We start from the raw sequence: 27,382 nt of genomic DNA, 5'->3' as shown, positions 1-27,382 counted from the left end.
AAAGAACAATTTTTGGCAATTCTGGCCAAAGTTTTTCATGTCACATACTCAAAACTGAAGAGATTTCTAAACATTCAGTCTTCTAACTAGAGTATTTTTCTTGTTTCAATACAAGCATTCTAGAGCCATGTTCCAGATACGTGAACTCTTTTGGAAATTACAGTGAAAAGGAAGTGGGTACACCTGGATAAAATTCAGTTCCCGGAGGGATAAGTGGTTAAAAGCTTACATGCTATTTAAATGTGAAAGAATTCGAACTCTCATTAGTTAACATGTCCCTAGATATTGCAAATCTTTCCTAGTAGTTCATTTTGAGGGCTTGTTCTCTTCTTCCCTAGGTTAAGGTAAAAAATGAGAATGTTGCTTTTGCAATGAAGTGTATAAGGAAAAAGCACATAGTTGACACGAAACAGCAGGAGCACGTCTACGCAGAAAAAAGGATCCTGGAAGAGCTGTGCTCCCCCTTCATCGTGAAGTAAGCGAGCATTTCGCTCCCAGAACTTAGCATCTTAGGCTCTCCTTTTGAGTGTTTCCATGCGAGAGGACAGAGGAGGAAGAAGAGGCCCCGCTCTGAATTCTCCAGCCCAGTCACAGCAATGACACATAAAATGTTAGAAGTTTGAGATCTGAAGTCAAGAGTCCAGATTTTTTTATTCTTGGATAAATCTCAGGAAAGCGTATGGGGTGTATGTGTGTGTTTGTGTGTGTGTGTGTGTGTGTGTGTGTGTGAATATAAAATTATTGTGGCAATAATTTGAACTGCTTATTGAATTCAGACCCAATGCAGAATTTGGGAAGCAAGAATTCTTCCAGAACCCCTTAGGGGATGTGCTGCTGTTGAATTTCGACAAGAAGTGGCATCTGGACATATTTAGGTTGTTGAGGAGCTGGTCCTAGTGGTGACTAGATGCCAGAAGATCCACCGCCTTTACAGTTACTGCTTTCTTTAGCTATCACCAGAGTTTGCAAGAGAAATGTATTATTCTAGGCCATGGCTCTCTTGTGAATTCATGGGTTAGTGGTGTAGGCCAGTTAAGGCATATTTTTTCCTACCTGTCTTAATGCTCCTGGAGTGTAGCTTTAGAGATTTCTGGGTGATGTAAAGTGCCTCTATAATGAGTAGCATCTATGCTTTTTGATCAAAATGCCTTGAGAGAGTCTCTCTGCCCATCCATATTCTCAGACCCATTTGTTTTCAAGATAAAAAATGTCTGAACCCAGGCAATGCCGGCAATAGAGTCATCCAATTATCTTTGTCTGACTTTGTGCCCCTCCCCCCTTTTTAATCAGTAATTCATTAAAAACTATCATGAGCAGCTTCAGGGCATGGATTAGGTTTTATTCATTTTCTCATTTCCAGCTCTTTGTAAAGTGTCTGGCATAGAGTAGGGCAATAATAATATTAAGAATAAACATTAATGGCAGCACTTATTGTTGAGAAAGTAACATGTGCCAGTCAGTTTTTTAAGCAAAAATTTAAAAATATCTTATATATACTATATATAATATATTTATTTAAAATATGTTGTATTTATATTATAATTTATATTTATTTTATATTTATATTGTATATAAAATAAATTAATACATGTAATCAATAATATGTAATCAACATGTAATCAAATGAATATATGTATCTGTTATGATCCTCATAATAAAACAGGTAAATGTTATGATTGTCCTCATTGAACAAAAACAAGGAGAAAACTGAGGTTGCTTAGCTAATAAACGGCCAATCAGGGATTCAAGCCTAGGCAGCTTGGATCCAGAGCCCACACTGAACCACTTACTAGATTACTTCTGCTGTCTGTATGTGATATGGCTGCTCTGCTGTCTGCATTAGCCTGGGCGTGGTGCTAGGGAGATGAGGACATCTCTTGAGTAAGACCCAGAAACTGCTTTCATCCAATGTTGAAATATGCCCAGATCCCACATCTGGACTGAGGCTTTCATTCCTCCAGCTTCTGGGAGTCTTGCCAGCTGGGGACTCTAGCTCATTCCCTCTCCAGCTGTTGATCTAAGGTGAAGAGAACCACATGGCCCAAGACCATACTGTTTCTCCAGGTACATCCTGCATCCAGTGATGGCAGAGCTCCTTGAAGCTGAGGCTTTTGTAAAATTAGGTCATAGCCCAACTCTCCCTCTGCCCAAGTCTGCTTCCTTCCTCCCCCGTGGGTGTTGGTCCCAAGAGCATTCCCCACTAAACTTGCTGCTTACAGATTTCTGTCTCAGAGTCTATTTCCTGAGACCAACTAGAGGACATAAGACATGGGCATGAATAAGTGTTACACAAGGCAGATCTTAAAGGAGACTATGCAGAGGTCTCTTTGTCTGTGGAGGAAGGAAAGGCCATATCTAGTGGGTGGGTTAATGAACTGCTTTTTCAGGAAGGAAGACCCTGAGCTTGGCCTTGAGGGATGGATAACACTTTTACATTGAAACTGAGATTAAGAATTCAGTCTGTGGGTAGCGGGAGAGGAGTCCAAGTAAAGGGGTCAACAGGGGCACAAGTAAGGGAGGAAGAAAGATCAGAGTGTTCAGGGAGCAGCCTGCTGTAGCAGGAGGGTGTTTGGAAGGAGATGAGGACCATCTTCCAAAGTGTTATTGATGATGCTCTTAAGAAACTTGGAAGACATTTTAAAACTGGATTTCTAATAATAACTGTGCTTTTCTTTATCTTCACAGATTATATCGCACTTTCAAGGACAATAAGTATGTGTACATGCTTCTGGAGGCCTGCTTAGGTGGGGAGCTATGGAGTATATTAAGAGACAGGTAATGAAAAAGAATAATAAACAATAACTTTTGTCTCCTGTGTCATCTAAAAGATGCTATGTTCATGATCTTCTAAAGAGGCATGAAGAAAGTTATTAAGAAATGAGTCTAAGAACGTATTATCACTTGATAAAAAAGTAGTAATAGTGATATTTTCTTAGCTAACATTATAATCATGTAATAGGCACCCTGTAAAGCAGTTATTGTCATTCTCATATTAGGGATTAAAGAAGCCCAGGCTTAGAGTGTGAACCATCCATGCCACATGGTTAGTATGAGGCAGAGTAAGTATAACCCCAGATGTTACTAATTCTGAATCTTGAGAAGAGAGATGATGAAAGGGGTGGAGAGTGGTGAAGCCCGGACTGAAAGGCAGAGTGAAATGTCTGCAAAGATTCAGTTTTACAAAAGGGGTGATTTCCACACAATCAAAACCACAGGTATTTACTAAGCTCCACCTACTACAGGGCTCCATAGTAGACAGTGTGGGAGTTTTCTAAACAAAGTAAACTGTTCTAACCCCTCAAAGTATAATGTTTTCCTCCAATGAGTTTAGATTTTATTTTGGGAGATAATGTAATGTGCAATTCTAAAACATTTCATTATTTAACGTGAAAACTAAATATGACAAAGAAGTTGGCAGTTTGTAACTAAATGTCCAATGAGTGTTGTGGATAGTGAGCTTGGAGAAGAGGAAAGATAGAAAAATATCATGGTCAAGGAAGGACTTGAGCTAAACTCTAAAGATAAAATTTGGAAAGGCAGAGAGGTAGGTGAACCGCAGGAAAGTTAGGATAGGATTAAGTGTCTTAACTTGCTGAGTAAGAGCAGAATTTGAATAGAGGACAAGGGCAGCAGAAAAGGAGATGGGAAGATGGCTTTGCATTAGGCTGTGGAAGTTAATGCCAGGCCAAACATTTAGACAGCATTCCCTGGCTTAGTGGTTCTCAGCCCTGGCTTCACGTCACAGTCTCATGGGGAGCTTTTACAAAGTAAAAATGCTGGGCCCTAATGCCAAAGGCTTTGATTTGGTTCAGCTGCAATGGGTCCAGAAAATGATTTTTAACGGCCTTTCAGGCAGTTCTAATGTGCATTCATGGTCAAGAATCACTGACCTAGGTAATAAGAGACTTTTGAGCATCTGAGTAGAGATTCATGTGTTGTACTAGGAACATATGGTTGGATGGATCTGAATAGGGGAAACCTGGAAGTGTTGAGGAAACTTGCATGATACCTGCAGAAGCATTTGTGTCTTCCATCTTTGCTTTCATATCCAAATCTTTTTAGAAAATATGAATCTATTTAGAGGTGGGAGTTCCTACTCTAGTGTTAGGCACTTTACCTGATCCATAAAACAGTCTTGTTAAGTCAGTAGTAAACCCATTTTACAGATATGAATCTGAGGCTCAGAACAGCCGAACAACTTGCCTAAGGACGCAGTTAGTGGAAGAAGGAGTCAAAACCAGTTTCTCTCATTCCAAAGCCACAGCCTTCTATTATACCATGCAGCAAATCACCACCACATTTTAATAATTCAGTATGTAAACCTACACACAGTGCTGACACAGGGCAACTCTAATATCATCAAGGTGCACTAAATAGGAAAGAGTTATGACCCCGTTTCTACATGGGTTATTGTTACAAGCTATACAAACAGGAAACGAAAATGATCACTTGAGTCATTTTTAGTCAAGCAATCAAATGGAGAAGTATGGTTCAAGCACTCCATTGAAATAGTTTTCCCCAGAGTTTGCCAGAGATGTCTTTGAAAAGTCTTATTTTCTTGTCTTTCCATTTTATATGTTCATATATGATTGCCAGAAACAATTGTTTGGATGTAGACACTTTAATTTTAGTGAAGTGGTTCTTGTTTGCATCAAGTATCCCCCTAAATTTCTTTATAATCAGTGGTCTAATTAATTGGCAGCATGAAGTATTTTTTAGTGCTAATGCCATACAAAACGTTTATATTGCATAAATTTACTATATAATAATTGACACCTAGAATCTACAACAAGGATGTGTGTCTAGAGTATTAAGAGGGAAAATGATTTCATTGCAGAGGCAGCTTTGATGAACCCACCTCCAAGTTCTGCGTTGCTTGTGTGACAGAAGCATTTGATTACCTGCATCGACTAGGCATTATCTACAGAGACCTGAAACCAGAAAACTTAATTCTAGATGCTGAGGGCTATCTTAAATTGGTAAGACAAATTCTGCAACTTACAGTATCGTATGAGATATTTCTAAACACAAAGCTGTGTTACAGTTGCAATTCTCTTTTAATTTTGGTACATTTGTTATTTTAACTCTGGGGGATATGGCCTTTGAAATCAGCACACTTAACACAGGGAGCGATGCTACAAGTACATTCTTTTTGGCCTAGGCACTGAAGGTTTCAACCATATTTGTGACTCCTACTAAGGATTCAAATAATAGAATGCCTTTAAAATTGGATTTTGTTAGCATTTTTATATAATTTCAGGTGGGTTTTAATAAATTCCTGCTACATATAGGGATTAGCTATGAGGAATAAGGAAAGAAGATAGTACGGCTTCTGTCCCAAGACAGCCACTGTCTGTAGAGGGGGAAAAGATACACATACGAATGTTGGTAGTTTAAAAAAATATTTGTGAGTGAGGTACAACCAGGGTTGAGAATCAGAACACAAGACTGTAGTTTCCTTGAGGACAGAGACTTCCCTTGCCATGCATCTTTGTAATGGATAGCATGCCTAACGTGAATCCCCTTGCATGTCGCACAACAGAAAAAAATGCTACCTGTCACGTAAACTGCTTCTGGTGCAAAACTATAAGAGAACTGGGCAGTCATAATAGTAGAAAGCAGGCATTTTGGATCTCAGGAGGGAACCTCGTCAGGATGGGGAACCCAGGATGAATTTTCCCTGAGTCCATTTTGTCAGGAGCTCAAGGACATTAAACCATCTCTGAACTTAACATTTACAAAGATATTAGAAGTTTCTAATAACAGAACTTGTTTTTATATGGAAATAATAATAGCTACCATTTAGAGTGTAAAGCTGTGCTAAATAAACATTTTGCAGTTAATATATTTAACAATTGATGAGATGGGTTTTATCATCCACATGTTATAGTGTTCAATTTAACCTTAGGAATTAAATTCACAATGTGTAATTGCTAGGTGATTTCTCTCCATAGTGAAGGAGTAAAGTAAGTCCTTTCATGTGAAATCTGGCTAACTTCCAAGAAACATTTTGATGCATTCAAGCTTTATTTTATCCATGAAAGACAGCTTTGGGAACTGGTAAGATACTAACACAAGGCCTTAATCACTTGTCTCCTTCACAATTCCTTCATTGGCTATGCTCTTACAGCTCTTTAGAAAAACCTTTTGGAATATTCTAGAAGTAAAACCATCATGAAGGAGGTAGATTATCCATTAAATTCTTTTTTTTCTACTCAATTATTATTTTTTTTTTGGAGTATAGTTACTTTACACATGTGTGTTAGTTTCTGCTGTACAATGAAGTGAATCAGCTATATGTATACATATATCCCCTCCCTCTTGGACCTCCCTCCCACCCCACCCCCATCCCACCCATCTAGGTCATCACAGAGCACCGAGCTGAGCTCCCTGTGCTATACAGCAGGTTCCCACTACCTATCTGTTTTACATATGGTAGTGTATACATGTCAATGCTAATCTCCCAATTCGTCCCACTGTCCCTTCCCCACTGTGTACACATGTCTGTTCTCTACTTCTGCATCTCTGTTCCTGCCCTGCAAATAAGTTCATCTGTACCATTTGTCTAGATTCCACATATATGCATTAAAGTACGATATTTGTTTTTTTCTTTTCATACCCATTTTTAAGAAATCAGGTAGTATATTCAGTATTTATAGGCATAGACGTCCATAACCATCTCTTCTGTTAGCCATTGTTATCTATCAGCTAACTCATTTGACAACCAGCTAAATGAAGAGTAATAACTAAAGCCTTTAGAAATTAAAAAGTAAATGTTGAGTATTTCCATTTCTAGCTATATATCAAACCAGATATATTGAAATTCTCTTACTACAAAATGTCTCAAGTACTAGAGGAAACATGAAAAGCAGTATTATATGCCTGGCTGACTTTATAAGACAGCATTGGGAGCCCCCTGAGGCCAAGAACCAAAATTGGGCAGTAGTGAAGGGTGGAACTCAAACATTGAAGCTACTGTCTTGTGGGCACCCAGCAATCCTAGGTGGCCTAGAGGTTTTATTTTAATTGCTGTATGCTCTGGGAACAGGAGACCAAGCTTTGGACCTGGGCAGTGTGGAAAGTTGAATCAGAGAACATTCTCAAGAGCCAGGAATCATACAGATTGTACTCTCAGAGAAATAGAAAACAGGGGAAAAATCTAATGTCTAAAGGCAGAGTACATGCAAGAAAACATGCTTTTCTCATTATTGGGCTCTTGGTAGAGGAACAAAAGAGTCTAAGAATACTTGGCCACAGGCTGGTCTTCATGGGGTTTTGGGTGCCCAGTCTTCAAGGATGGAGAGCCCCAAGAAAAAATTTAAATGAAAATGGATCCATGTTGGTAGCATGCCCAAGTTTCCATGAATCAATGTATATTCTCTCTGGAAGAATGTTCTCTCAACTCAGGATACAGAGAACTCCCAGAGATAAACTTCCAGGGAATATAAGCTCACATTAAAAAATAATGTTTATATGCATGAGGAAAAAAGGTGCCAGAAGCATTATTTGGCAGGCACATAAAAGTCTCATATATTGCAGTAATCAGATACAAAATGTAAAATAAATACATCTAAGTCTTTTAAAAGTAAGAGAGGGACTAACAAATGAGTAAGGAACAGAGACTCTCAAAAAGGATTTAACATGTTTAGAAAAAAAATAACAAATAAAACTTCTATTAAGAAATTAAGAATATAATAATTGAAATTAGATATTCAATGGAAGTTTTCATTAATGGTAGAGTAGCTTGCATTGGACTAATCTCCTTGCTGAGGTTAATTATAATATATGTATAAAAATGTGTGAAAGCATTGGAGAGCAACAAGAAACAGACATTCAAACCTTGAAAATAGGGAACCACACTGGGTGAAATCCATATTAATACAGCTGTTCATTTCAAAGCACTCTTTATTGTATAAGGTCTGAAGAATAAACTGTAGTTAACATCATACCTGACAATGAAATATTGAATATTTTCCATTTAGATTATGAACAAGATTATTTTCTTTCACTACTTTTTTTCAACATCGTAACAGAGGTCTTAGCAAAAGAAATAGAACACAAAAAAGCAATGAAAGGCCAAAGATTAGAAAGGAAGAAGCTACCTGTCTTTATGTGCAGACAACATGATTGTTTATGTAGAAAAGAATGAAGAATCTACAAACAAGTTCTGGAAAGAATAAGTAAATTAAGCACAATTACAGGTACAAAGTCAATATACAAATAAAAATTTAAATTTTATATACTAGCAGTAAATATTTATAAATGAAATTAAAATGCCATTTGTAACATCAAAACATAAAATAAATTAAATGTGTAAAAATGTGTAAGACCTCTACATTGAAAACTACAAAGTTTTATTGACAGAAAAATGACTAAATGGTAAAATACACTATGTTCATAAATCATATAACTCAGTATTTCATAAGATGTTCAGTCTTGTCCAGTTGATCTACAGATTTAAGGCCAATGCAATAAAAATTGGAGCAGCCATTTTTAGAAACTGAGATGTTTATTCTAAAATTTATACAGAAACACAGTTTAGAAGAGTCAATAACCACTTTGAAAAAAGAAGAACAAAATTGAGGAATTTATAATCTGATGTCAGACTCACTATAAAGCTATAGTAATCAGGGCAGTATGATAATGGTGTAAGGACAAATTACTTAATCTAACAGAATAAAGTCCAGAAATAGACATACACAGTCAACTGATTTTTAGAAAAAATGGAAGGGCCAGTCTTCTCAACAGGTATTGCTGAAACAATTAGATATACGTGGCCAAAAAATGGAACATGACTCCCACCCCACACCATATAAAAAAATTAATTCAAGATGGATCATGGACCTATAAAGCACCCAGAAGTAAGCATAGAGTAATATCTTCACAACATGGGCTAGGCAGAGATTTCTTAGAACACAAGTAGTAGTAAGCTTGAAAAGTTCAGGCTACTATAAGAAAAATACTATAGACTGGGTGGCTTAAACAACAATTTATTTAGTTCTAGAAGCTGGAAAGTTCAAGGTCAAGGTGCTGGCTGATCTGGTGTCTGGTCAGGGCCAACTTCCTGGCTTATAGAGAGCTGTCTCCTCTTTTCTTCACATGGGAGAGAGACACAGAGAGAGACACACAGAGAGAGGGCTCTCTACTATCTCTTCTTATAAGGGTACTAATTCCATCATGGGGGTTTCACTCTCATGACCTAATTATCTCCCAAAGGCTTTACCTCCAAATTCCATCACACTGAGGATTAGGGTTTCACCATATAAATTTGGGGAGGGGGGATACAAACATGCAGTCCACAATAATTGGACTTCATCAAAATTAAAACATTCTCATCATCAGAATATACTGTTAAGAAAATGAATAGTCATGCCATAAACTAGTAGAAAATATTTGCAATATATCATTACATGACAAAGGACTTGTGTCCAGAAATATATAAAGAACTCAGTAATAAAAGACAAACAACCCAGTTTTTAAAAATGATCAAAGATCTTGAAAAATCACTTTACAAGAGAAGACATAGGCATGATCAATAGACAATATCAATAGTCTTTAGGAAACACAAATAAAAACCACAAAGATGTGACATATCACATCCACTAGAGTGACTATAATTTAAAAGATTGACAATACCAAATGTTGGTGAGGAAACTTTCCTAAATTTTGAGTGGGAAAGCAAAATGATAAACTGTTTGAAGAATAATTTGTCAGTTTCTCATAGAGTCAAACATACCCCTATTCTACAATAAGAAATTCCACTCCTTAGTAGAAATTCCACTCCTTGTTATTTATCCAGGAAAATTGAAATCGTGTTTTCAAAATTCTTGGACAAGAATCTTCATAACAATGTTTTCCTGAAAGCCCCCAAATCAGAAGGAGCCCAAATACCCATCATCAATTCAATGTATAAACATATAGTAGTATATTCATCAATGGAACTCTCCTCAACAGTATAAAGCAAAGAATTACTACAGGCAACAATATGAATGAAGTTTAAAAACTATGTGGAGCAAAAGGAAGACAGACACAGAAGACTATCCCTCTTTATGATTACATCTATTGTAGAATAGGTGGTAGAAATTAATGCAACACTTGCCTCTGGGAGGAGCATTTGACTGGAAAGGGGCATGAGGGAACTTTCTGAGATAATGCAAGTGTCTGTCTCTTGACTATATATGGTGGTTGTGGTTACATGAGTATAATCTGCATCAAAATTCAATGAACTGTACACCAAAAATCTGTGCATTGTATTGCTTATAAATTATACATCAATTTGAAAAATGTAATGGAAAGGTTAAATAGTGGATGATTCCCAAGTGAACAGAAAAATCAGTGAATTGAAAGATAAACTAATTTACACAGAATGAAGCACAGAGGCACAAAAAATGGAAAATAAAAGAAATTAGGAAACTTGGGGAATAGAGTGAGAAGTTCTTAAAATGTTCAATTGGAGTCCAAGATAAAAATATAGAGAAGGAGAGAAAAGTATTTAAAGAAATAATGGCTGAGAATTTTCCAGAAGTTATAGAAAATACCAATCATCAGGTAAAGGAACCCCAACAAATCCCAACTGAGACAAATTGTATTTATTGTAGCTTCTGTCTTTGTGTAACAAATCACTCCAAAATTTAATGGCTTAAAATAACAAGGATCGTGGATGATCTCTCACAGTTTCTGTGGGTCAGAGGTTTGGGAGTAGTGCGATTGGTTGGTTCTGACTCAGGGTCTCTCAGGAAGTTCTGTCAAGTGTCGGCTAAGGCTGCAGATCCACACTCAAGGTGACTCACCCCTCTGGCTGGCAAACTGGTGCTGGCTGTTAGTTGGTGGTCTTAATTCTTTTCCATATGAGTCTCTTTCTGGGTTGAACGTCCTCATGGCGTGGCAGCTTGGCTTCCCTCAGAATGAGTCATTCAAGAGACGGAGGAATAGCTACACTGCCTTCTAAGACTTACTCTCAGTCCCACACTGGTGCTTCCACTGTACTCTGTTGGCCACACGGGGCCAGCCCTGATTTGAGAGAGGACACCTCTGAATACCAGGACAAGGGAATCATTTAGGCTGTCTTGGATGTTGGCTATTGTAGTGGCAAAAGTGCAGAACAAAAGCAAAGTCTTAAAAGCTACCAAAGAGAAAGGACAGTTTACATATAAAGGAGTAAAAATTAGGCTTTCAGTTGACATCTCAACAGCAGCCATGGAAACCAGAATGCAGTGGAATAATAGCTTTAAAATTCTGAGAGAAAATAACAACAAACTTGAATTATAAATCCAGAGAAATTATCTTTCAAGAAGGGTGAAATAAAGGCATTTTTAAACAAAGATAAAGAGTGTTAACCACCTACAAAAGGATGTGCTTAAGGGAGATGAAAAATCCCTGATGAAGGGTTTGAGATGCAACAGGGAGTGGTGACTATAGAAAAATGGTAAACGTGTGGTTAAATCTTTCAAAATTATGGTATAAAGTAACAATTCTCACTCTACTATGTAGTATTAAAAGTGAGAAAATGCTAAATAACTGAACAACAGCAGCAGGTAAACTGAGAGTAGGTGTAATTGGAATAAAAGTGGGAGAAGATGTCAATCATTTTAAAAGAAGGCAACAAAGGAGAAAAGGAAACCTAGAAAAATAATCAAAGAGAAAACACAAATTGAAAGTAGGAAGAAATTTAACATATGTAAACAGACTTAACTCTTCAGATAAAAGCCAAACACTGTCAAATAGATTTCAAAAATAAAAATGATGTTTACAAGAGACAGACCTAAAACATGAGGATGCAGAAAGTTTGAAATTAAAAGGATAGAAAAGAATGTGTCTGGGAAATATTCAGCAAATTGAAATGCAGGTTTCATTATGTTGGTATCATAATGAAGATACCAACATATCATAAAGATATGAAGAGAGGGTTACCATATGACGATGGAAGGTTAATTTTACCAAGATAATGTAACAATCCTGATCTTTTATTTACCTACCAAAATGCTTCAAAAATAAGAAGCAGGGCTTCCCTGGTGGCGCAGTGGTTGAGAGTCCGCCTGCCGATGCAGGGGACACGGGTTCTTGCCCCGGTCCGGGAAGATCCCACATGCCGCGGAGCGGCTGGGCCCGTGAGCCATGGCCGCTGAGCCTGCGCATCCAGAGCCTGTGCTCCGCAACGGGAGAGGCCACAACAGTGAGAGGCCCGCGTACCGCAAAAAAAAAGGAAAAAAAAAAAAGGAAGCAGAATTTGACAGAACTAGTAAGGAGAAATGGACAACTGTTGGAAATTTTAATACACCTTTTGCAGAAATTGATAGAACATTCCGACCAAAAATCACTAAAACCTTAGAAGATGTGTACAACACAATTTATGAACTTGATATAATTGGCATGTAGGATATTCCCAATATTTAGAGACTGCACATGAACAAAATTTGATCATATACTAGGTCATTAAGCAAGTTTCAGCAAATATAAAAAAAATAGGAATTGGGCTGGCAGCTGGCAGCCTAACAGTGCTGCTGCCTTTGAAGGTTCCTGAAGGGGTCACAGTAGAAGTGAGGGCAGTGAGAATGCCTGGTCCAGCACATCAGGAATGCATGTCTGGGTGATGGACACTGGGCACTCCAGACTTGGACATGAATGTCCTTGAGGATGAAAGACTCCTTGAAAGGATGACCTTGGTCTCATTCTTCAAATTTTCATAAGTGCTGTTTTCATTTTCTTTATCATTTCTTGGCAATATCAATGAGAGGTCAGATATCTAAGGACAACAATAAGGAAAGGCTTTTTTCCCCTCAGCAAAGAGTAACCAGCAAAAGCCTGGAAAAAAGACCTAAGTAGGAGAAAGGTCTACATTTTGAAAGTGTCTCTCTGGAGGCTTATAGAGGTTTGCTCTTTAGTGATCATTACAGAAGATGCGTTTGTAGTGAGGGATGAAGACTTGATTCTACTCTTCTTCCCCAATTCATGATCGAGAGTGCCAGCCTGGTTCAGTCCCACATGGAGCCCACCTGGTCTAAGCCGTCTCCATCAGGAAACGTATTAGGTGGAGACAAAACGTTAGCAGATACTACTAAAGGACAATGGATATTCTCACATTACCATCTCTCATCTGCCCATCCAATAACTTCCTAAATTTTTCTTCACTTTCAAGGCCAGGGAGAGCTGATGAAGGCAGTCATGGTTATGAGTCCTCCTTCTGGTTATAATGAATGAATCTGGGGTGATATTAAGATGTAGGACAGTACTTAAAGAGTTAAAAACTGACCTTGTTCTCAACCCAAGCAGAATTTATATAGTAGCTAGCCTTCTTGGGGTTGCACAGGAGAAAACTTGGTTGTAATCCAGTAAATCTCAGCTGTCACTCATTAATAAATGTTCTATATGACTGTGCTATTAATTCATGTGAGCAATACACCTCATGTGATAACAGAACACCTTAATCTTACATTTAGTATTGTATAAGAAAATACATTAAATGTTGATATTATTGCCTACTTCTTTATGATCTCTGTGCCCATCTGTGCTGATAGCCCCATAATGGCAGCAACTGTGCTATGGTATTTACTGCTGGATGTAACACACTGCTTAGCACAGAAGAATGAATGAAAGGTCGATGAGGGGACTTCCCTGGTGCTCCAGTGGATAAAACTTTGTGCCCCCAGTGCAGGGGCTGCAGGTTCAATCCTTGTTCGGGGAACTAAGATCCCATATGCTGCATAGCACAGCCAAAAGATAAATAAATAAAAAATATGAAACAACAGAATAAACAATTTGTTAAAAAAAAAAGTCATTGAGGTCACTTCCTCTTCGCTCCCAAAATATTTAGGAACGTAAAGGTTTTGTTCAGTGACATCAAAGTATGTTAGGTAGAAATCAATAACAAAATTTAAAAAACAGGACTCCAATAAAGATGTTAAAAAAAAAAAGAACTGTATGGCTGGCTTAAAAATTGCTTCAAAATTTAAAAGGCTAGATCTCATGTTAAGTGTTCTTACCATAATAAAATTTTAAAAATTTAAAGTAAAAAATAAATAAATACATAAAAAACAGGAAGAAATCACTAAAATTTTTTTAATTCATCTCATTGGAATTTAAGGATATTTCAAAATAACTCAAGGATCAACGAAGAATAAATTTTAATGAATATTATAAAACAGAGTTGCACAGTAGAGAATACTACATATCAACACATGTGGGTTGCAACTAAAATGATAGAATAATGTTTATAGCTTTTAATGTTTCAACTAGGAAATAAAGAAGGCTAAAAATTAATGAGATAAGTATTCAACTTAAGAATATGGAAAAAGGAGGAAAAAACAAAGAAAAGAGAAGGAAAAAAAAGAACATGAATTAATAAAATATAAAAGGATATGAAGTCAGGATGTTTTGAAAAACTAATAAAACTAACAAACTGTGAAAATACTGATCAAAAGAAAAAAAGAAGCGGTACAGATAAATGCTATAATGAGTGAACACAACTACAGTTATAGTAGAGAGTTACATGATTAGAAAGTATTTGGGCAACTCTACTACAACATATAATATAGTATATAGTATATTATCTATATAAATGGTTAGGATTGGGTGAGAACTCTTCCTGGTTTGCAGGAGGTTCAGTATTTTATAGGAGGCTCTACCCAATGCAGAAAGTTACAGATAAAATTAAAAGAAAGATTGGAACATAAACAACAAAACCTATTTTCCCATGTGATACAATTAACTATAGAAATCCAGAATGTAACAGCAAATTATTAGAATTTACCAGAGAGTTCAATATGGTTGCTGGATGTAAGGTTAAATACCAGAAACATAACTGATAAATAGGAATACAACTGCCATTTAAAAAAAGCATAAAAATATAATCTATATATTTATACAATATAAATATAATGTATCTAGGAATAGATCTGACAAAAATATGTGAAAGCTTTACTGAGAAACTTATACAAATTTATAGAAAGACATTAAAAAGACCTAAATTAGTAGGTTCATTCTCATTTCTTTTGGGCACAGAGCCAGAAAACTTACCCCAGCCTTCTTTGTGGCTAGTTGTGACCATGTGACACAGATCTAGCTTGTGAAATGTGAGGTGACATGCTTTGCACCGCTGTCAGACCTGGGCTGATGGTGATCTGTGCAGCTGATTTCTATGCAGTCTTTCTGGCTTGTGGCCGATGAACACAGCCGATTTGAAGTTGGCAGAACCCTAAGATGGAAGGATCCTGCATCCCTGAACCACTGCTTGGAGGAGATTTCCCTGCTGCTCAGGAAAACCCATTATGTGAGGAAGAAGTAAATTAATGGAGAGTATAAGCTTCTATACTTTCTTGGATATCTTTGTTGCAGTAGCTAGCATTACTCTAATTAACTCAGAAAAATGTATTAGGTTTAAAAATAGGAAGACTCAACATCCTAATGGTATCGATACTTTGCAAAATGATCTGCAGATTTGATCCACTTCCAGTGGAATTCCAGCAGAGCTTTCCATGAAGCTTGGCAAGCTGATTCTAAAGTTTAAACAGACTGACCAAAGGCCAAGAATAGCCAAGACATTTCTGAGGGCAAACAAGAACATGGGAGGGAACTCTCTCACATATCAGAACTAATTATAATGCTGTAGCTGAAAATAATTGCTAATGGGAGGTTGCAAATTAAAACCACAGTGATTTAATACTTACAGATGGCAAAAAATAAAAGTTGATGTCACTGAAGGATGGTGAGCATGTAGGATAATAGGAACTCTTTACCACTGCTGTTGGTGAAGGGGTTGGTAATATAGGACCTAAGGAAAATAATTTGACAATAAACAGTGAAGTTGAACATACCATGTCTTTGACCCAGAAATTCTACCTTCTTACACATATCCAGTAGGCAAGATGGGAAATGATGTTAACAGAAGCTTTTTGTGTGATAACACGCTATTGGATATAAGACAAATTTCCACCCATGGCGTAACGGACAAAAACTTTACACCATTTACAGCATGTTCTTTCAGTGGTGTATGATACAGCAATGTAAATGTACTGCAAAATGGATTATTTTCAAAAATATGACTTTAAGTGAAAAAAGGCAATTTGCCCAAGAACAGATAAGATTTATCTAAAAATTTTAAAGATGAGAACTATATATCATATAAGGATATTAGATATGTGGGAACATTAGAAATGAAGGCAAGCAAATGATAAACTCAAAAAGTCAGGGTAATGGTGACCTCTTGGCAAGAGGTAGAAGGACAGTATGGAAGGAGCACAGAGGGCTTCTGCATTGGTTCTGTTCGAATTATTAAACTGGTGGTGGATACTGGGGTGTTTTTATTCTCATACTTTATAACTTGCATGTATGTCACATTATTTTCTATGTGTCAAGTATTTCTTAACTTGAAAAATAAAAGTAATCATTGACTCTATATTCTTTTTGACAGACCGTTATTAGCTGTACTTATTAAGTGACAAACTTTTCCCACTAACATGCTTTTTATGTTGCTCCTTTTCCCTTAAAAATCTACTTACTAATGAATTTACCTGTAATGTGAAGGTTCCTTTGGAACCTGGTTTCAGTCTCATCTTATGTCTCCATGACCTTGCTAGACTTTAATTTTGTCATCTTTAACATTGAGATATAGTCCCTAACTCATAAAGTTGTTGTGAAGATTATACATGTACATCTTATTGAAACAGATGTTAACAGTTTTGTCTTCATTCAGATTCTTTCATCAAACACATGTTGACCATCTGCTGTGCTACAAATGCTGTAGGGGGTAAAAAATGAATAGGATGTAATGCCTCTCCTCCAGGAGCTAGATTTATTCATGCACAACTAGACAGTGCTGCCATAGCGGAGGTCATTGTGGAATAGAAACTGTTAAAGGACCTCATAAGAGAAAGGAATTGGTTCTGTAAATTCAAGGGAGGCTTCAAGGAGGCAGCGGCCTGTGAGTTGAGCCTCCGATGATCTGAGTTTTTTTGTTTGCTCTCTTGTGTGCAAAGCTCCCCATTATCATTCCCACTTTCCACTAAACACTCTAAGTATTTCAGGTGAGTCACCACAGTCACCTAAAGAATGGGGTGTGGCTGTGAAGGCCTCATCTGTACCATACCTTTGCCTTTCTCACTTGCTCTTGCCTCCAGTGGAAGCCATCCACAGTTGTCCGTTTTAGTAGATGGACCTTAGTATCACAGGGACATGAAATCCTCCTTAGTTGTTGGTGGATAGGACATATAGATTCCACTTTACCTTTGTCTAGACTTGGGCAAAGTAAGGGCCCTAAAAATGCCACATAAATATTTTTTGGGGGGAATGTTATGTCTCTATGAATCATCTGGCTTAATTAGACTGGTCCTTTTATATCTTTTTTTTTTTTATGTGACCAAGAGAACCAGTAGCTGACAAATTTACTGACCCAGAGAGAAACTTCTGGGAAAAAGCTAATACTTACTGGATACCAGCTCCAACAAGCCACAGTGCTAATTTTTCTTTCTGAATGAACTAATCATTGCTTCAGATATAGAAACATCTTATAACATTCTGGCTTGTTAAAATCTTTGGACACAGTGCTTTTAAGCTTTCAGCATAATTTAAGCTGTCTTTCATAATGGGAATTTAATAGAGACAAGGGAAAACCTGTGTGCAGCTTCTCCAGAGATTCTTCTTGAAAACTCAGTTCTGCTAGGAGAAAAAACATTTTTAAAAGGAAGGTGTCTATTTTCTTATCTTCTAGAATGAGCCCTTTCAAACATTAGTCAAGCCATGCATACCCCTTCTCTACCGCTGGAGGCTACCCCTCCAGTGGCCTCCTAGAAAATAGATCTGAAACTCTTTCCGTGGTTTACTAGACCTCTCCACAATCTGCCCTCACTTCCTGCCACTTCCCCTCACACACTATGGCCCAGACACAGTGGCCTTCTTGCCAATCCTTGATCTTCACCTCGCATGTTCCCGAAAGTTAGGGCCTTTGCGCTAGCTCTTTATCTGTCAGAATCATCCTTGCTCAGATTTTTACAAAGCTCTCATTCTTATTTCATGCAGATTTCTGCTCCAATCTGCTCAAATGCTACCTCCTCAGAGAGACTTTTCTGATCCCCCCATTTAAAGTATAATTCCTGTTGATCTCCGTACCTAACTGCTGTATGTTTCTCCATTGCATATATCACTATCTGGGAATATTACATATGCTATGATATATTTTTTGATTGTTTTATTGAAGTATAATTGATTTATGATGTTGTGTTACTTTCAGGTGTACAACAAAGTCATTCAGTTATATATAGGTATACATGTATACACACACACACACACACACACACATATATATATATACATTCTTTTTCAGATTCTTTTCCCCTATGGGTTATTACAAAATATCGAGTAGAGTTCCCTGTGCTACACAGTAGGTCCTTGTTGGTTATATGATATTATATTTTTTATGCATGTTCTCCTCTTTCTCTTAAATATAAGCTCTAAGAAGACTGGGGGCTTTGTCTGTACCCTGGTGCTTGGTACCTAATGGTTTTCAATAAATATTCATTGAATGAACAAAGGAAAAAACTTACTTTCTATTGACTAGAAGATAAAGGGTTAAAGAAAAGATTGAGGCTTCGTGGTGGTATCCATGCTGGTACAAGACAGAGGTAGTGTGAATTTTTTATAGAAAATACACAGAACTTCACATCAGAAGATCTGGGACCTTCTATATTTGGCATATGACTTTGAATAGGTCTGAGCATCAATTTCCTCCAACCAAATGGATTAGACTAAAGTTGATAAGATCAAAGGAGATAAAGGAAGTGGCAAGTTTTCATAAATCTTAAAATCTTAATATAATTATTGCCATCTCTTTGGGTCAATACGTAAATACAAAAGCAAAATCAGGTACTCAAATTAAAATTTCTTACTTTCAGAACTAGAAAAGCTCTCCTAAGCATCGAATGAACTTCCAGTCATCCTTACATGGGAAACTTAAGTGCAGTTTAAAAAATGAGTTGAAAGGCTGTTACAGAACAACAAAATATAATATTTCCATACATGCATGGATGCAAATGCAATTATAAACATTGCTTTCTTGTCTCTTAAATTTCAGTCTTTATAAAATTGGCTAAGATTTTCATATTGGTTCTTTATCTGAGGAATAAGTAGATATGCTAATTTCAGCTAGTTACAAATTTTAGTTTCATAATATTCCCAGCCATCTCTTAGGTACAATCTTTGTAAGTCATTCTGCGTAGATAAAAGAAGAGAGTAAAAGCCCACTTCAAATTAGGTTGTTTAAATTCCCTTTTTTCTAATAAGGATATCCTTGCTGTTATGTGATAAATACTAAAAAGCCTTAGTAAAAAGGTAAATTTCTAAGAGATTTTTAAACATATGACAAATATTTTAAATATTAATATTTGAATAAATAAATGAGGGCTAGATTTTATAGTTCACTGATTCATATTTTTTAGGTGAGGGCCTATTTTGATGTGTTAACCTGATTTATTTAATTTTTTTAGCCAAGATTATTGCCATATTATTGAGATAGTCCATGTGTAATGAATCTATTAAAATGTGCATGTTGAAGCCCAGCTATAATTTATGTGTCTGTTTACTTGAGGGAGGTGGAGGGTGGTTTTACTAAAATAATATCTTAGGTATTGGAGATGAAAAGTACATGCTAAATCGCCCCTGTGGAAGGAAACCAATTTTGTTTTGCAGGACAGGGCTTCAGTCATATACACTGCCTCGATTTAATGAGCGGGCCTTCTGTTGATCCAGCTTTCTTTCCTGTCTTTATTCAGTTCACGGAGTTCATTGAATAGAGTCTCAGAGAAGTGGAAGGGCCTATCCTGAAAAGACAGAAGAGGGTAGCACCCATTCATCATGCTGGGAGAGTTCCTAATCCTCAGTCAGTGCTGAGCTCAGATGTTACTTCTTAATGATGTCTTTCCCTACCATCTTCTCCCTAATGTTCCAGAATTCTATGTCTTTTGGCTCTTTGAGTTTATATTTTGTGTAATCTTCTACTATATCCTGTCTCACATGGCAGGTTTTTAATCACATCTGTTTAAGTATTCCCAGTACTCTGAGCTTCTCCTAGTCAACACTGTATCTGCAGCACAGAGCCTGGCCTATTGTGAGTGCTGACAGTATTTTTGCAGGATAAATAAGTTAATGCAAGTGCTACCACCCTGAGAGAGACTGAGGGTGTACAGAGTTCAGCCAAAGTTGAGATGGGATGATCCTTGCTTTTACTTTGGACTGCCAGCATTTAGAGGGTGCAGACATTGTGCATAAAGGTTTTTAAAGACTGTCCAGAATTTTAAGCCCCTCTTCTTCTCAACAACGGTCCCTTTCCCAAATTCTCAATTCTGCTATCATTTTTTCCTTTTATGATGAAGCTCAAAGGGCACAAGGGTCTATCACTTCCCCCTTCTCTTTTCTTGCCAATGAATACCACTATTGAGTTGCAAGTTACTTGTCTGCTTGCCCTGAGCTTCACCTTGGTTGTAAGGGTCTCTCCTTGCTAAATCATCCCTCTTGTCCTCGTGGGTGTAGAGGTGTGTGCATGGAATTTTCTCCAATGTAATGAGATTTACACTTGGCCCTGCAAAAGAATAAATGAGAGGGTCAGTGGAGTGTGTGTGTGTGTGTGTGTGTGTGTGTGTGTGTGTGTGTGTGTGGTGTGAAGGGTAGGGTGGAGGTGTTGAAAGAAGTTTGAAGAAGTTAGAGGAAGACAAAGAAGAACGTGAGTTTTATGGTCTCTGAAAATTTCTTTGATCTTCTTTTCCAGGTTGACTTTGGATTTGCTAAGAAAATAGGATCTGGACAGAAAACATGGACGTTCTGTGGAACTCCCGAGTACGTAGCTCCTGAAGTCATTCTCAACAAAGGACATGACTTCAGTGTGGATTTTTGGTCCCTGGGAATTCTAGTGTATGAGCTCCTCACGGGCAAGTAAGTACCTTGTGTTTTGTCTCTTCTTTAGAGAAGTGCAAAAATAACTTACTAATGATAAAAAATATATGATTTAAGAATTTAACATTTTGGAAGTGTTTTTGATTAAGCATGATGCCTTTTCCTCTTCACATTATGTCATATATAACATGCTTTCTAGCTTGTAACATGGTGAAAAGATTCAGGAAGGTGCGGGAAAGGAGTACAAAATTGCTATGGTTTACCTAGAATGGCAAGGCCTGTTATTATAGATAATATATCAAGTGTGTGAAGGTTTGGGGAATCCATCATAAAAATAAGAAAGGAAATTGAAGTTGTGGGCTGTTATTATTTCCTCATTTTTTTTGTAGTTGAGAAAATAGCAATCATAGTTCCATTAAATCCATTGATCAATTAAATTTAGCCGTGTTCTTCCATCTTCCCAATAAATCATTCACCAGAAATGCTGAAAGAAGACAACATTTCTGGATTTAAATTTTAATCCCCTTGTCAACTGCTTTCTAGAGGTGCTAATGAACAGAGACAAGACACAGCAGGAGTTTTACAAGTTAAAATTGGATTGCCATTCCTGAAGCGATTAAAGGGCTGTATTAATGAATCCAGGATCCCAAATATTCAACCTGCCTGCACACACATACACACTTATACACACACATGTACACACACATATTACCTCACATTTGTAAAGCCCTTGACAGCTTACAAAGCACTTACATGTGTATTATCTAATTTTGTTTTCACAAGCTTGTATGGAAGTTAAAGCAGGAATTGTTTATTATCTTATGATTTAAATTTGTATTATGATTATTTTATGATTTAAATCTTATAGATTAGAAAACTGGGTCAGAGAGCTACTTGCCTAAGATCAAGGATTTAATCTCAGGTCTTCTGACTCTAAATATGACACACTTTTCATTAAAAACGTGTGCCTTATACATAAGAGTTTTTAATATAATGCATGGCTGTATACACAGGATTCAGATCAGGTAGTTTTCTTTCCGGTTTTCTACCTCCATTTCTCATTAACTGATTTGGTCATTCTTTTAAGCCTTTACAACCAAATATTCTCAGTCTTGATGTCAGGGAGGATTTGCATTTGAAATGGCATAAGAAATGCTGGAATGAGCCCAGTGACGGGGATTCCAGTCTCAACCCCTGCGTTACAAAAGGAGAGTTTTGTAGAATCTTCTTGAACTTTTTACAGTGTATATTTCAATGTTGGGTTACCCATGGCTCCATTCTTTTTCCTTGTCCACATGAAAGATTATTTGATATTATCTGTAATCATTTTCAAATATTCATTGCTTAAGATTTTGAAGTAAAAAAGAGAAAAATTTCCAGGTAGTCATTCAGAGATAAAGTTGATTAAGGTCTCAGGACACAAGGATTTCTATTTCAAGAAATCCTCATCCCTGGAAAATTTGTCAACTGCATTTCTAAGACATTCATAATGGCTCTTTTTTTTTTTTTTCTTTTTTTGCTTCACAATGGTGTATTAGTTTCTGCTTTATAACAAAGTGAATCAGTTATACATATACATCTGTTCCCATATCCATTCCCTCTTGTGTCTCCCTCCCTCCCACCCTCCCTATCCCACCCCTCCAGGCGGTCACAAAGCACCGAGCTGATCTCCCTGTGCTATGTGGCTGCTTCCCACTAGCTATCTACCTTACATTTGGTAGTGCATATATGTCCATGCCTCCCATTACCCTTCCCCCTCCCAATATCCTCAAGTCCATTCTCAAGTAGGTCTGTGTCTTTATTCCTGTTTTACCCCTAGGTTCTTCATGACATTTTTTTTCTTAAATTCCATATATATGTGTTAGCATACGGTATTTGTCTTTCTCTTTCTGACTTACTTCACTCTGTATGACAGACTCTAAGTCTATCCACCTCATTACAAATAGCTCAGTTTCATTTCTTTTTATGGCTGAGTAATATTCCATTGTATATATGTGCCACATCTTCTTTATCCATTCATCGGATGATGGACACTTAGGTTGTTTCCGTCTCTGGGCTATTGTAAATAGAACTGCAATGAACATTTTGGTACATGTCTCTTTTTGAATTATGGTTTTCTCAGGGTATATGCCCAGTAGTGGGATTGCTGGGTCATATGGTAGTTCTATTTGTAACTGGAGAATATACATTTCAGTCTTCATCAGCTGGAATAAATTGTCACAAAAAGTAGGGAAATAAAGTGAGAGAATAAGGAAGGGGAAAAAAATCCTCAATAACTTGGAGTTGCTGAAGTGACCTTGAGCTGTCATGAAGAAGGTGCAAAATTGCTGTTATAAAGGCTTTCAGGGTAGGGCGTGAGAAAAGTTCAATTTAAATTCCCTAAAGTCAGGAGGTAAAAGAAAAGAACTAAAAAACCAAACCAAAACAAAACACAACCTACTTGTAAATATATAAATAAGTTGAAGGAATTGTAGCAATGGTTTTTGTTTTCTACCTCATTTTCTTTTCAAGTGAAACATAGATTATTGAAAAGTTGGTGCACTGAACTTGTTTCAGGTTCATTACCAAGAGTGGGAACTCTCAGTATCCAAAGGTCTCAAGCATGACCAAGATACAACAGAGTCATTCATGAAAATATCTTTAATTTTCAAAAATTAAATGACACAACAGAATAGGTATGAAAGTGTTTTTAAAAGCAGAGTTCATGCATGAACATGTTATCCAAATCCAGTGGTTAATTTCCAGTGCTTTCTTACTCGTCTTAGCAACAGTTGCCTTGAAATTCTCTCTTCGTGGTTTCTAGGACCTCCCTTTCTCTCATTTCTCTTCCCATGCTAGAGGCTCCAGCTCAGCGTCTGTTGCTGGATTCCTCTTGTCATCCTGACCTTCTTCAGTGGTCATCGGGCTACTTCAGTCCTTGACCTCTTTCCTACCCACTCACTCCTTGGGTGATAACCAAGCCCCATGGCCCGTAGATACTGTCTGATGACTTCCCGGAATCATACCTCCAGCCCTAACCTCTTCCCTGAATGTCAGACTCATAAATGCAACTGTCTGCTTAGCATCTCTATTTGGATGTTCAAGATGCAACTCGATTCTCTTCCTCAGAACCTGCTCTGAACCTGTACACTCCTAGCCTAACCTCCACACCAGTCTTAGTAAACAGTAGCTCCGTTCCATAGGTCAAAACACTTCAGTATCATTCTTGAATCCTTTCTTTCTCCTGCGTACCACATTCACCCCAGTAGCAAATCCTGTTGATTTTATGCCATCGAAATAATCCAGAATCCCATTTCTCACCACCTTCACCACTACCGTTCGAGTCCAGGCTACCAGTCCTGCCTTCCCCCACTGCTAGTACCGTCACAGTTTATTTTCAACACATTTTTAAAAAGCTTACTCTGGCTTCTGTAAATTAGATCACCTGACCTGAGCATATCCCCAGGTCCTTCCTGTAGCCCACTAGATCGAGATGACCATGCTGCCCTCATCTCTTATACTCTCTCCTGCCTCCTCACTCCACCAGCAACACTGCCCTCCTTTCTGTTCCAAGAACGACCCATGTCCACTCCTGACTCCTGGCCTTTGTACTTGCTGTCTTGGAATCCCTTGTCTGTGTGGCTCATTCACTCCCACCTCTGCTCAACTGCCAACATATGAGAGATGCTTTTCCTATCCACTGTATCTAAAAAAAAAAAAAAAAAACACACCTCCTCTCTCTCTCACTCTCTGTCCTCCCCTTTATTTTACTTTTTAGTGATTATCACCATTTGACAGATTGCCTCTGTGTGTATGTGTGTGTGTGTGTGTATTTTGTTAAGTGATATGAAATTATTTTCTAGCATATATCCAGATTTGCTATAAAACAACTCATGAGAGGGAGGGAGGGAGGGAAAAAAAGAAAAGAAATTTAGTTGTAAATGTGTCTCAGATGCTGGTCCTAGTGTCCTATTTTGGCTTTTCTCTAGCCCACCCTTTTCTGGGATTGACCAAATGATGACCTACAATTTGATTCTCAAAGGAATTGAAAAAATGGATTTTCCCAGAAAGATAACCAGACGACCTGAGGATTTGATTCGGAGGCTTTGCAGGTGAGAATGACTATTAAAAACGCCTTGTTCTTGGGGGAAGGTGTGAAGGCTTCTCATTTCTGCTGCCACACATTTTAAAGTTAGGTGTATACTTACTTTTTGTACTTTTCTATGTAGTTAAATTATATTTAATGAAAATCATTTTCTATTTTGCCATCTGTGCTAGAAGTTTGAGTTTCCTTCATGTAATACACAGTACCTTCTTATAGTTTAAAAAAGATGCAGATTGTTCAGATGCAGATTGAGAATCATCTTTGTGTGTTAGAGGAAAATAGAACCACAAAACCTAGCTTAATAAAGGAGTAGTTTACAGCCTTGTTGTTCTGAGAGAAAATTAGTGGCGATGATAAAGTGTTATTATATGTCCTCTTTCAATCCTCATTAAAAAAAAAGTACGCCTATTTTAAATTACTCCAAATTTCTACTTACCACTAAAAATAATTTATTGGAGAACAGAAGACTTCTAGAATTTTGTTTAAGCTTCATTTTGTTGCAGTTTTCTTGCACACTTGAACTTTTTAAGAAGCTTTAAAATTTAGTAAATTTAGAACATGAAACCTAGCTGTGAGTTGCCCACAGAAATTTCTGCATGCTTCTAAAATTTCAGCTCTGTTGTAAATGATTCTCTAAAGCTTTCCCTCCTTTCCTTAGCAGACTTGGTAAGGTGGCATCATCCTGTTCTTTTAAGCATTTATTCATAGCTCATTTAAAGCACTGGGAGATACCTATATCTATATATCCATATGTATATACCTATATCTATATATTGGTATATATAGATATTGAATACATATATTCATATTCCTGACTGTAATTTGACTGTGGCTCCCCCAGAGGGGGCATGTGTTTTCCATCTCCTTTATACTCAGATGTGCCTGGTCTATGAATATTGTTGACAAAATGAATGGATGAATAAAGAAAAATTGTTAAATTTTAATGTAAAATTCACTCAAACATAATTACTATAAATTGACTTAAAATTTTTATTTTAGGCAAAATCCAACAGAAAGACTAGGAAATCTGAAGAATGGAATCAATGACATTAAGAAACACAGGTACATAGTTACTTATTTGCCCAGAAAAATCTAGAAATTTATTTTTAAAGTGTGGTAATCTTGAAGCTTCTCTCAGTCTGTAAAGATCCCTACACAGATGATCAAGTTTTCCTTTTTGGTGCTTTATTTTTAATTTGTGTTTTACTAGCTGCGAAGAAGTTATAAAACAAATGACAAAATCACATATTCAAGTTATAGCAACTTAGCTTTTTATCTGCTGCAATCTCCATTATTATTTTTTAATATTAACTTGGATCTATAAAGGAATCAAGTTCTAATTTTGACGTTTCATTTACAGTTAAAGTAGGATAGTTATTTTTCTCAATATTCTAGAGAATGGGTCAGCTAAACCAACTGTTAAATAGTATTCTATTTCAGTTTTAATTAATATTATATATTTATTTTAAATATAATTTTCCTTTGACCAGCTCTCCACATTTTGAAGCTTCCTATCGTATTTTACTTTTGGAGTAAAGTACATTGATTTCCACAAAACCTCAAACAGTGTTTTATCCTTATGTAATAATCTAACAAGCACCTTTTTCAGGTCTGTGAATTTCTAAAGCTGGTCTTTAAAACCATCAATAACTTCCATAATATAAACTCTCTGATTTCGTTCCATATGTGGAAGTTCAGGCCTTGGAGTTTTGTTTTTTTTTTTTTTTTAATCTATGCCTAGCTAAATCCTGCAATCCTTGAGATGTTTTGATTTTGTTTATGATTTACAGAAGTGAAACATCACCTATTGATAGTACAAAAAATAAGTTTGAGAATTTCATTACTGAAAACCTTTGAGCACACTGCTGTGTTCACTTTCAGAAAGAAAAACACCTCTCAACATTTTATTCCTCTCTGGATATTTTTACTGAAGAATTAGGGGCACATCAACACAGTGTGAAAATAAAGGGAGAGATGCTGCTGAATAGAAACACTATTCGTTTTTCTGAACAGCAGTGGTGCAGCTCAAAAAAAAAAAAAAAAAAAATCCCCAAGCTGCCAGCCTTGCTCTATCTATTCATGAAGTTTCTTGAAATAAAGCCATGTATTCAACATTGTAAATTCATATCGGGCTGTGCCATAAGGATATATCAGGACAGGGATGGGGAAGCAGGGAGGGAGGAAGAGATGGAGACAGACACATCTGTGGATTTTATAGACATTAAAATACGTATTCTATTGTTCTTTGTCATCTTTTGGATTGTCTTTAGTGTAAAGCTCATTATTTGTCTTAGATTCCAATTTATCTCTCTTCCTACGTGCTGTTATCACAGTTTCTTTTCTCATGATAAAATGACACATAGACACACCATTCATATTGAACAAACAAGTGTCCAGTCAATTAAAGTCTCCCTTCCAATGTAT

The 27,382-nt window shown here is 36.9% G+C and overlaps 1 protein-coding gene across 2 annotated transcripts in view; it reads left to right on the top strand.

The window, feature by feature from the left end:
- PRKG2 (protein kinase cGMP-dependent 2) overlaps positions 1-27,382 on the top strand; it is a gene marked incomplete at both ends in the record, with an annotated part of 88,977 nt that overhangs the window by 53,392 nt on the left and 8,203 nt on the right. For both annotated transcript variants that reach the window (XM_079709426.1, XM_079709425.1), the window contains 6 exons: positions 339-475; positions 2,686-2,775; positions 4,838-4,979; positions 20,750-20,913; positions 24,843-24,965; positions 25,958-26,020. In XM_079709426.1, coding sequence (XP_079565552.1) covers positions 339-475; positions 2,686-2,775; positions 4,838-4,979; positions 20,750-20,913; positions 24,843-24,965; positions 25,958-26,020 — 719 coding nt within the window. The remainder of the gene's footprint in view (positions 1-338; positions 476-2,685; positions 2,776-4,837; positions 4,980-20,749; positions 20,914-24,842; positions 24,966-25,957; positions 26,021-27,382) is intronic.

This window comes from Hyperoodon ampullatus, assembly GCF_949752795.1.
Source record: "Hyperoodon ampullatus genome assembly, chromosome: 1".
Classification (NCBI taxonomy): domain Eukaryota; kingdom Metazoa; phylum Chordata; class Mammalia; order Artiodactyla; family Ziphiidae; genus Hyperoodon; species Hyperoodon ampullatus.
Note: the sequence above shows the minus strand (reverse complement) of the source record. Positions and strands in the feature narration are given on the sequence as shown.